At 47.1% G+C, this 12,500-nt stretch overlaps 1 protein-coding gene across 1 annotated transcript in view; it reads right to left on the reverse strand.

Annotated features, from left to right (window-relative positions):
- gap43 (growth associated protein 43) overlaps window positions 1–10,888 on the reverse strand; it is a 12,136-nt gene extending 1,248 nt beyond the window's left edge. Inside the window, exons 1-2 of the mRNA XM_063204305.1 lie at window positions 10,569–10,888; window positions 1,198–1,777 (exon numbers count right to left, since the gene is read on the reverse strand). Of these exons, the coding sequence (XP_063060375.1) occupies window positions 1,198–1,777; window positions 10,569–10,598 (610 nt within the window). The 5' untranslated portion in view covers window positions 10,599–10,888. The remainder of the gene's footprint in view (window positions 1–1,197; window positions 1,778–10,568) is intronic.
- Between the last annotated feature and the right edge of the window lie 1,612 nt (window positions 10,889–12,500).

Here is a 12,500-nt window from a genome sequence, read left to right on the forward strand (position 1 = left end):
AAGCCTCTGAGCCATTGGAGGAGGACAGAGAAGCACCAAAGTACAGGCACTGATGCGTTGTCCCTGACATTGGCTGATCGCTTTATCTGGCATGGCCGTGACAGCTGTCAGAAGCCAGCCTCGCCACCACAGGACAAAGTGTCTACATCAACTCCACCGACACAATTGGACCGCAATTCCTCGGCTCAGCCCCTGCGTCTTCGTCTGCGCCCACAACTGGTAAGTCCAGGAGGGGTGTCAATGGCTACAGAACTGTGATTTGGACTGACAATCGAGACGGCCTTAGACTGATGCATGCACAGTAAATATCATTAAGAAAGTATTTGTGGTTGCAGTTTACATCCCCACACTCCCTCCCTCAAAGTCAATCATCTCAAATCAATATTAGCCTCCCCGACGAAATCATTGTGTGCTCTGCAAGTTGTACAACTGCAGGGAAATCAATTCCATAATTCATTTATCCTCATCAATTATTTCCCTCCCTGCGGATGGATAAGGTAGCTCTGTCATAACCACTAAATGTAATGTGCTGTAGACTACCATATCATCCAAATACACCAGTATGCTTTATTTAATTATCTTTTGTTCTCCCTCTCTCACAATATAAACAGAAAACCCTGTAGTCTTGACCTCTATGCTAGCACCAAGAGTGTCTCACGATGGAGCAATCATGTAGAATCTATGCAGAATACCATACAATATGAAGAGTAATCTAGCATCTATCTATGTAGAATACAATATCATCCAAATACACCAGAATGAGCAGTATTTTTGAATGATCTTTTGTTCTCTATCCTAGTAGCACACAGTACATTTGGCGCAGTAATGGCTTGACCTCTGTTGTAGCATGATGAGGGTGTCGAGAGGGAGCAATCATGTAGAATACGACCACATCATCAAAATACAACAGAATATATGATTGAATTATCTTTTTGCTTTCTCAGTAGTACACAGTCACTCCGGCAGTCTTAGCCTCAACAGTAGCACCATGAATGTGTCAACATGCAACAATCATAGATTCCAGTGGTATAAATAATTCAGTACAGCACAACGCTGTCTGATTTTTCAAGTGCACTCAACCGACTCAGTGGACACTCTCCGATTCAAGTGTGAAACCACCATGTTTACCCCGAGGCACCAGGACACCCTCTACTCCCTCCCCTCTCCCTGTCTCCGTCCCCCCACCGCCACACTCACCTTTTTTCTCTTCTGTTTGGTTTGTCTCCTCACAATCGGCTGTCTTGCTGGCGTCTGCAGCAGGCACGTCGGCTTGTTTGGGTTCCTCCGCCGGAGCATCTTTGCTCTCCTCCTTGGGCTTCTCCTCGGCCTCTGGCTTGGCCGCGTCTTCCTTTGCGGGCTCCGTTGGGGCGGCGGCAGTGGGTGAAGTCGCCGCTGGAGGATCGGCCGGCTTGTCCGTGACGGGGGTTTTGGCCTTCTCGCTCGCCGCGTCGGTTGCCGCTGCTGCTTCAGCCGGCGCCGCCGCTGCCTCCTCGGCCTTCTCCGCCGCGGGAGACGTGGCCTCCTTCTTCTCCTCTCCCTCCGCTGCCTCGGTGGCAGCGGCGTCAGTGGCGGCCTCCTCCTCGGTGGTTGCTGGGGTGTTCTCGTCTTTCCCCTCCTCCCCCTCCTCTTCTTTGTCGCCGTCTTTCATTTTTTTGCGGGTTATGTGTCCGCGAAAGCTGGCCTGGATCTTGGTGGCGGCCTTGTGGGCCTTGTTGTCCTCGGGTTTTTTGTCGCCATCCTGCTCGATCTTCTGGTCGGCATCCTCATTCTTCTCGACCTGCATTTGTTGAGAGAGAGAGAAAGAGAGAGAAGGAGAGAGATTGGTGAGAAGTCATGAGAAGCTATGTGTGTAGCATGCCTTTAAATATACCCATAAAAGTCACAGCCTCTGCCACTCTGTTTGTTGCTATCAGAATAGCAATGACCAAGTTGTAAAGCATTACTGAAGACTCTATATAATATTGTAGTAGAGGAGCCCAATGGTACCAAAGGTTTTCGAAGCATACCACTGGCACTTTAACGTTATTTCTGTCTTTCCTGTGGAGTAGTGTTTCTTAACGGGGGATCTACAGCACCCCAGGGGGGTGTCAAGGAGCCCTTGGGGGGCATTGAGAAGGTTACAGCTGAAAGGGGGCAGTACTTAGTTGCAATTGGGGGACGTTAGTCTACTTTACGTTTTAGTACTTAAGGGGGCGTTGGCAGGCTTATGATGGGGTGAAGGGGGTATTGGGAGGCTTATGATGAGGTCCAGGGGGTCATTTGTTCAAAAATGTTTGAGAGCCACTGCTGCGGAGCTTCGCGGATCATCTTGACATCTCTTGTCTCATATTCCTGCATGTCCTTTAGCACTTGCAAAATTTTAACAACATTTTTAATCAGTATTCCTTGGATGCGCAATTTTGCATCCCACTCTGTGCTCAAATAGTACTTATTTGGGTATAACCTGCATACTATCACAGATCCCTTGACTTTATGCATTACTGTCAGAGTAATGAAAAAGACATTTCTGCCCCATTCCTCGATCAATTCTCTTCCATAAAAGGGGCTCCTTTAAGTCTCGCCCTCAAGAGTGCTACTACGTACAACTGGACCCTGGAGAGACCTCAGAGGTGCCATTAACCATGATGGACTTTCAGCGTGACCTCACTGCTCCCCCAAGACTTGCAGCAGACTGAATGGGTCTAAATCGAAAGGCCCCACAGTCCATGGCCACTGTCCTAATTATGCCCAAATAACAAAGTGCACAGGGCACACAGCACCAATTATTCTTCTCCAAGCTGCAGCCAAGAGCTGAAAGGAACTTGGTTGGCATTCCTGTTCTACTATTTTTTTATATCCATCCAGAAACCAAATCGATTTTTCACTTCAACAGAGAACCTGTCGCCCTCACAAAATGACAAAATATTTTCACAAGTGAGAAAGATTGAGTCCCCCTGGCCATGGTGGTGGCTGGCACGGCTGAGCACTCTGAGATCTAGATGTGCACCGATGTCAAATCCTTTGTCATCACGTCACGGCAAATTAGTCTCGGAATAATATTATATAACACGTTTCAGAACAGAACCATGACCTGTCACTCCTGAAATAAAGTAGTCTCTCAGAGTGCTATTGGTAACACTTTATTTCACTGTTTCTTTTTAGTGCATCCACTACATGTATCAACATGTAGCCTAATGTTACATACAAACCCTGTGCATACCTAACCATGGGGGCGGGTGTGATTTGTTGAAACAAACAGAAAGGAAGATATATTTTTTCAAAGCAATATCGATGAATTTACATTAAACCACGATTGTAATCATGTAGGCCTACTGTAGACAAAGCGCTGATATTAAAATCAAAAGGATTCCACTCGACCCATCTAGCCCCCCTATAACTCAGCTTGCCTCACCCTAAACCTAAGGTGCGGTTCAAGTACATAATGCTTCATGATGTTTCATACGTGAATCTATACCTATTTTATGTAACAACAGTACAGTGAAATAGCTTGTAGCATAGCGTGTAGCCGTCTCGTAACAGATCAGCTAATGTCCTGAGCATTGATGTATTAGCTGTTGTCGCTGTAATTACAGCGTGAGCCACAGCCCACCCCCTGCCTTACTGTGAGTAGCCCGAGGTGCCAGCAACAACAGTGAAGCCAAATGGCAGTGTACTAAATTAGGAAAGGATGGCTTGCTCCCGTGGTATGGGTCTATAAGACATGTCAACTCCACACATGCTCATTCACTCCTTCCAATTCAAAATGCACACCTCTGTAGTTGGATAGGTACATAGGATGATCGAAACATTGTATTCAAGTTTGTTGGTGGAATTGGCCATGTGCAGGATTTCTTTACACTACATTCACTCATTCCACCTGACAGAGATGTGCAACGCAAAATCATCCCAATAAATGTTGTATATGATCTGTCAGCTGTTTAAATTATTTATATATTGATGCAAATAAACTTTTCTATTAAACTGCTTAGATGTTAGTAGACTGGTATTTAGTGAAAAACATATCAGTGTCAGAGCTGACATGCCACATGCAAAATGAAATATTGACAGTTTAGAAGATGTCTGTCAATAGATTTTGAGGACACCCTACTCAAGGATATCTGTGAATTCAAATTCAGCGGGGAAGAGAAAAGTGAGAAATGTAGATAACTCACAACGAGGGGGTGTGGTGGGGTTTAGGAGCTACAAGTGATTCTATTGCAGGTTAATTGGTGCAGGTTAAAGGCTTTAAAAGCAGCTAGAAGAATTAGCAGTAGGAAGGAGCTACAGAGAGGTTACCCCAGGGATTATCACAGGCCAGATAATTACCTTTGCTTTCTGGATCCAAAGGCGGAGTTGTCTGCCAACTATGGGTTGTAATTACAACTCATGAGAGTCTGATGAAAAAAAAGAAACAAACATACAAACAAACAAACATAAAACTGAACAAAACATAAATGATGGTAAATAAATCTGCTTTAACATTGTCAAAATGGAAAAGTAAATTATTTAATAGCCAACTTGTAGCACATGCGAAATAAATAAGACTGGCACAAAACCTGAAATAAAATGACAAAAATCAAGAAATAAATCATAACTTAAAAGCACTGATATGAAAGCAAATGATTAAAGATAGCTGATGAATGTTTGAATACAGCTTACTAAAAAGTTAATTATATCTCCACCAAACCAACTGGTACCTGCTAACACAGTGCCACTCTACTTTAGTCTTTTTGAAAGCTTGTGAATATTTATTTCCTTGTGAAATAATGCTTGGTTTGCACAAGAGACTTTTACTCACATTAGAAACAAAACTCAACAGATTGATTAAATGCCGTTGAAGAAAAATGCATCACCTTTTTAGTCAGAAGACGCCATTATGGGTTTTTTTTGCAGATGAACAATGATGAGAGTTTTGGCAGCAAGAGAGAAAGCAATCTCCATATGCCCGCATCTTAGACACACTTCCTGTCCGCGACTGCCAATGGCGGTAAACAGTTCTCCACATTCTCAACTCTCACACCCAAGTGGTGAGTTTGAACCAAAGCCAGCTCTCCCAGTTGCCAGCTAATATAAGGGATGTCTTCTGGCGGGGGGGGAAACTGGGAAGTCAGCCGAGGTCACCAAAGACTGGGCTGATGATATATGGGGCCCTAGTCCTTATTCATGATTTAGTCATTACATTGCAGAACTGGCCAAAGATGGACATAAGAAAGAAAAGGGGGAAAAGTGAGATATTGTTACCGCTGCTGCATGAAGAAGTAGGAAGCATCCAGAGTGATGGACAGTGATTCATTAGGGTTTTTTTTTAAGAGAAATGTGCACCGGGTACTGTGCACAATTTCTTGGAATCCATCAGACCAGCTGGCTGTGCCACTTTGCTGTTCTCCACAGTGCTGTGGTCCAGCTGTACTCCACAATGCTGGCACTGATGCTAATAGTGCCATCCCTGCAAAGCGGTTGCCAGACCTGACTGATTTCTAGCCCAAAAAATGCTGAAAAACCACCTGGAGGCACCAATTCCCAACCAAATTGAACTGAATTCTACTGATTTCTGTGACCATAAACCTACAGAAAAGCATTCCCAATACCCTTCTTTTACCAGCAGCCGGTGATCCTAAACAGCCCAATTGGACAAGAAACCGCCCAATCTGGCAACACTGTCCCTGCTCTTTTACTGTCAGTGATATTCACTGCTGTGAGTCTGGGAATCCAGTGCTGTGTAAAATGCTAATGAGGTTTGAGATAGAAAATGATATCACATAGGTATGATATCACTCCATACCATCACCACCACCACCCACCCACTATACCACTACGAGCAGGCATGACTCATTGCCCTATGACTCAAGGCACCATGCAAAAAGCCCAGCACAGGACAGGCAGCTATCGTGCTGAAATCACTTGAGACGATGATATCACCCCCCTGATTGTTCCTCCAACTGAGGTAAAATGTGATTAGATGTGGTGACGGTTGGCTAGATTGTACGTAATGCTGAGAACAAAAAAAGCATGTTCCTTCTGAGATGGCTTTTATGCTAAGCAGTGATGCATGGCATGGGCTACGATTGCATTGCACATGCTCAGCACGGGGAGCTGAGATCATTTTAGCTTCCCGCCCAAACCCCTCCACCCCTCTCCCCATCACCTTGGTAGGCTACGCTATCTTGTGGACCACGTGGAGAGGGGAAAAAAACTGGGAGGGGCCGTGTGTGTGAATGTGTGTGTCTGTGTCTGTGTCTGTGTCTGTGTGTGTGCGGGGGATGAGGTCACCAGCACCCACCCTTTTGTGTGAGTGAGTATTCCGTGCAGATGTGGGTCAAACCCTCGTGAAATGAAGTCATCCGAGGTTGTCTGGGGTTTCAGGGGGTTCAGGTTATTGTTTTAGCATTGATTTACCCTTTCAATATATTACCACCGCGGCAACTCTATATACGGGCTATAAATTGTCGGGCTTTTATGGATGGCACTCCCATCATCCGGACCCATTAAAAGCACACTTGTCATTTCGCCCGTTTTGCCACCAATTTACCGTCTTTCGGAGCAACGTACAGTCGACCCCTGTGTCACGACGAGCCTCTCACATCTTTCTGCGGCTAATGAATCGCGTGGCATTAGCTTATTGTACGCGTAGGCTACACCTTGAACTCCGAGCCTTCACTGATTGATGAGTGCAAACCCTGTGCGCTCTGTGGGAGAACAAAGCTTTGCGATGGGCTGGCGTGGCTGGCAGGGTAGGAGGAGGACAAATGGACACCTGCATCTGTGTCCACACACACACACACACACACACACACACACACACACACACACACACACACACACACACACACACACACACACACAGTCTAACAGCTGCTGATACACACACACACACACACACACACACACACACACACACACACACACACACACACACACACACACACACACACACACACACACACACACACACGGCCTTACAGCTGCTGAAACACACACACACACACACCACACACACACACACACACACACACACACACACACGCTTACAGCTACGGACACACACACACACACACACACACACACACACAAACATGGTAAACATCCTCATCGAGGCTGCACGGGCAGATTGTCCAATCAAAATGATTGACATGACATCTAACCTCCGCGGGTTGCTGCTGTTAACAGAGCGCCATAAATCAACAGGGGCAATAAGTGCAGCTGGGTGTGTCCGAGTGTGTGTGTGTGTGTGTGTATGTGTGTGTGTGTGTGTGTGTGTGTGTGTGTGTGTGTGTGTGTGTGTGTGTGTGTGTGTGTGTGTGTGCGAGGCTGAGCTCGCCCCGTCAGGCCAGGCCCAGGCCAGTGGACGTGGGGCGGAGCTATAGGGAGGGCGAGCACGGCATTCGGCCCAGGGCCCTCCGGTATTGTTGGTGGTTATTGGGGTCGCTATTGTACCTATGGTGGGGGCCCTATAAGTGTCTTGCCTTGGGGCCCTGTGTGTAATTTTTCCTCCACTGCCTGTGGACTTGGGTTGGGGGAAGGGAACCAACCAACCAACCAACCTCAGGGTCCACTGGGGGTGCTTCTTCCTCCTACAGCTGCGTTTAAGCGCCTGAGCAGCACTTTTTGCACACCTGGGATTGCATATGGGTGTTACTTGAGGACACTCATCCACCCACCCACCGATCTTTAAGTACAGAGTGATCAATGATAGCATTTTAATTTTCTGAGTGCAGGCTAGGCTAGCGACATGTAGCTGCTGACTGCCGGTTGGTATGGAGCTAAGCTGATGTGCCACGCGAGCTTTGGATCAACACGTTTCAGCCCGCAGAAGAGCATGAATTAGTGAAGCAGACCGCCTACACAGTCTGAGAAGTCGGATCTTCTTCAGGCCTTAAATTTAGTGTGAAGTGTGTAAACACCGCTTGATAAATTAATAACACCTAAATAGTCACGATACAGCCATCGTTTTGTCTTATGCCAGTTCTAACATTGATAGATAGTCTAAATAGATATTTCAAGCCATCATTGCTTAACGATGACAAATTTTATGTTGTGAAGCTCTGTCAGTAGGCCTTTGATTTAGATGAATTGACACTGTCATTTCCCCCATCTTGACAGCTCCATCATTCGGTTAGAAAGACTCAATTTAAAGTTTGAACCCTGGCGATTCACTAATGGGTGATACCGTACCTTTGTGATAGACCTTTCTAATACTGCAAGCATGAAAGCTTCGATGAAGGGTGGTCCATTTGATGGAGACATAAAAGCTTCAATGCACAGGGTGGGCCTAGGCTATATTTGATGGAGGATGCAGATAGGAGCTGAATACAATTAAAGCCATATCATTTACACCCAGCAGCCATTTCACTGTCGAATAATAGTCTTGTCTCTTTTTTTCCCTTCAGTACAATAACACTATCTGTGCTATAGTTTCCTGTCTCAGTCGGAATCAGAGGCAGGCTTTGAGAGAGGCCGGCGAGAACCACACCCTAGTGTGGTGTTGTAGATGGATCTTTAAATTTACCCTCCCCCAACGTCACACGGCCGCCTCACTTTGGCAGCCGCTGGGACTTCAGCGGGAGAGGCGAGGAAGAGGCGAGGAGAAAATCATTACAACGCTATTACCACAGACAGAACAGTTAAAAGACAATTGCTGCTTCGGCATGAAATATATATCGCGCACCCCTCGTCCTTTAACGCTTCTTACGCGAGAATGAGTGAGTCGATAAAGGGCGAGGAACGAAAACTGAACCGGAAAACCTCTCACTGTTACCTTGGCAATGCCTTGATCTGAAATTCTGACAGCTATTCAGGTACCACCCTCTCCAAATGTAAGATGTGGTACCGCAATACAAAATGACTGTCGGTTTCTGTTATTTTGTTTTAACAGTGAACTGTTTTATTTGGATATAAGGCTGGGAGGGGGAATCAGACTACAAACAGGGTTGGGGTCTGCAGCGAAATCTAGCCATCCTCACTCGTGCGCCTAGTGCTACTCTCTCATCCAGCACCACACCCTTTCATCCCATCCTCTCCCACAGGAGAACTATTCAGGTAGCGCGTAAAGGTTCCTTTCAGAAAACGTTCCGTCAACTCAGAGGTGTCACCATCGCTTAGGTTAACATTTCACGGTGTGCAGAACACAGTTATGCGAAAGCAGACCTCGTTTCGTTCTGTGATAGTCGCGAAATTAGCCTGCTAGAACAAAGGCTTTGAGCAGTATCGCGGAGCGCCTCCAACTATGCCGCGTACATTGTCATTTACCGGTGCGCACTCCTTGCTGCAGAGCTAGCCTAGTTCTCAGTTGGTGGCGGGAGCCTGCTGTAGTTACATACCACACTTGTAAATGGAGCGCTAGTTCATTATTCCCACAATCCCTTGAGCTGGTATCTTCTGCATGTAGGCTTTTGCTGGGCATTGTTTTAAGAGCGATTTGAAAAGCGTTCTAAACAAGCTCCAAAAGCTGGATGGATGATGAAAGACTGTCAAAACTGTGGGGAGAGAGTGGAGGATTTTCATGCGGTGATGAACAGAGATGAGAAGCCTCACCCACACCAGTGCAATGTTCTTCGCCTGAGAGAGACAAAAATGACTCATACAGGCTGACATTTAAGCGGCAATCAGGGAGTGCTCTGCGAATGTGCTGCTTTATGAAGCGAGCGGATTTACAGTCGAACCCACGGTCGCTGGCACAACACAGCCGGCCAATTAAACACAATTTATACCAAATGAGAATCAAGACTCCCGCTCTCTTTAAATCCCCAAAAGACCCACCCTCGGTCTCACGCGGTACCTTTCTCTGGTGGCGATGGTGAACAAACAAGTGTGGACCGACGCCTGAAGAACAACAGACAATCAGAAGGAGCGTCTCAAGTGACAATGTACACTTTTTGTCCCAGAGCAACCATAATCCCTTTAAGCAACTAATTCATTTCCGCTGGAAGTCCCCTGAGACCGTTGACACACGACTGCCACTGGAGTTCAGCAAGACCCTACCCCACCCTTTTTCACAGGCAACTTACAGCTCTATCACCACACTCGCCAGTTAATAGAAGAAACGCGCACTTTTTGCGGTAATTAACTGTTCAATTAAGAGCCATTTTGAGGCGAATTAAGTCTCAACCTCGTAGTCAAAAGTGCTGTTCCATCAAATCCCATTATTACCGCCAATATCAACCTCTATTTCAGCATGGCAGGAAGGCAGTCAGTGTGTCAGCCTAAATTCTGACAGCAGCTCAGACGACAAGGCACTACCTGACAAACAGGTGCAAGTTATCCATTATTGATGAAATAAGATTTTTTTTCTCTCTCTCTTTCAAACAAAAAGGGCACACATGTCACACAATATTGCATGCCACCCGGCTGCCATCAAACTGCTGGTAATACACCAACATTTACATGCTTGCATAATTTCATTAGTAAGGTGTGTCGCCATTCACGGCCAGACAGAGCAGAGAAACCAGCATGGACTTCAAGACGAAAGTCCAAGAAATACCACGCTTGCAGTGAACTATCTTTTCAGTCATTCTTCAAGATACAAAAAAGAAATAATTTTTGTATCATTTCACTATGAATAATAATGAATATAAAAAAGAGATGGTAGTTACCGGTTTTGTTCTTCTTATACAGCACAGCATAGTTCTGGTATCCTTTCTTTCCCCTTCTTTCCTTCCTTTTTTCCTCCTTACACTTCTCTCTCTCACTCCCTCTCTCTCACTCGCTCTCGCTCACGCTCTCTCTCACTCTCGCTCTCTCGCGCGCGCTCTCGTTCTTGCACTCACTCACACCAGGCTGTATCAACAGCTGAGTCGGCTAATGCTTTTACTCATCACAATTTGCACACTGTCTGCTGCCTGCCTTGCTCTCCACTGCCGATTCGCTTCTCCTTCTCTCTCTCTCTCTCACTCTCTCACTCTCTCTCTGTAGTTCTCTTGCTCTCTCCCTCTGTCTCTGACTCGCTGCCTAACAATGACTGTGAATCCCACCCTTTAGACCCCTCCTCTCACACTCTCTCTCTCTCTCTCCCTCTCTCTTCACACCCACTCCCCTTCTTCATCACTTCCTCCTCCTCCTCCTCCTCCTCCTGCTCCCTGCTCCCTCCCGGCACCCCCACCTCCCCCTCCCCAGTCTTACACCCACTCCCCTCGAGGCCTATCCCACCCGTTGCACCCCCCCACCCCATCAGCAGCCTCCTCCTCCTCCTCCACTTCTTATTTTTTCCAGCCATTCGAAGTGGGCTTGGATCCTGTGTTGCACGGGCGCGAGCCACTATACTGCCCCACCCTCCCCTCTCCACTCTCCGCCGCGCCTGCCTGCCGTGGTGTCTCCTCGTATGAATGATTGAATACCTCCAATCTGTCCACAGACAATTCCCATTCTGGAGCAGTTTCACCCCCCACATCCACACCCACACCACCCATCCTTCCCCACCTATACCCGTATTCACGCCCCTGGCCCAGCTCTTTCATCCAGCCTCTCTATACTCCTCAGCCAGCCCACCCCAGCCCACCTCTCAGCCCACCCCAGTCCACCTCAGCCCACCTCCCAGCCTGGCGGCCACACAGCACACCTCCGCCACCACCCTCCCCACCGCTTCCCCTCCCCTCCCCCGCTCCACCACAGGGCGGTGGCCACTAGTGTACTGGATTGAAGCCTATGTCCGCCGCCTCCGGTGTTGAACACCTCTTTTCTCAAGGAGGAATAATAGAGCTTACTGATATAATCACTTCACCTGCCAGCATTGCCACTCTCCTCGTGCATGCATTCTTTCATTCATTCATTCATTCATTCATTCATTCATTCATTCATTCATTCATTCGTTCTGTGTCTTTTTCTTTTTTTCATGTCTGCCTATAGGTACTGGAGTATACATTGTTCTAGTAATGCACATGCCCAAGATGTTCCCACCCTGCCTGCATACCTCTCACCTCGCCCCTTCCTCCTCCTCCTCCTCCTCCTCCTCCTGCTCCTGCATAAAAATGAATTAATTACCAGGGTGCCAACAAAGGGGCGTCAGGGTTGTGAATAAGTTCATCTCTCACTCCTCGCTGGGTAATAAAACAAGGGAATAATGCATGCTTATTTTCACCTTTTCCTCTCTCTCCCTCCCTCTCCGTCTCTCTCTCTCTCTCTCTCTCTCTCTCTCTCTCTCTCTCTCTCTCTCTTCTACCTCTCTCCTGTTCACATGGAAACAGCGCTGAGAATCAATGGCCAAAGGAGAGCCCCTGGGTACAGATGGCAGACCGCTCCAGGAGGCCTCCTCTTCCACCCCTCCATCTCTCTCTCTCTCCTTTACTCTCTCTCTCTCCCTCTCCCTCTCTGCCCTCCTCCTTCCATCCATCTTTCTCTATCACTTCTAATTCCCTCCTTTATTCTCTCTCTCTCTCTCTCTCTCTCTCTCTCTCTCTCTCTCTCTCTCTCTCTCTCTCTCTCTCTCTCTCTCTCTCTCTCTATCTACTCTTCTCCATCCATCCATCTCTCTCTATCACCTCTATTTTCCCTCCCTTCTGGTCATTCCTCAATTTTATTCACATATTCCT

This window comes from Engraulis encrasicolus, chromosome 8 (assembly GCF_034702125.1).
Source record: "Engraulis encrasicolus isolate BLACKSEA-1 chromosome 8, IST_EnEncr_1.0, whole genome shotgun sequence".
Lineage (NCBI taxonomy): Eukaryota > Metazoa > Chordata > Actinopteri > Clupeiformes > Engraulidae > Engraulis > Engraulis encrasicolus.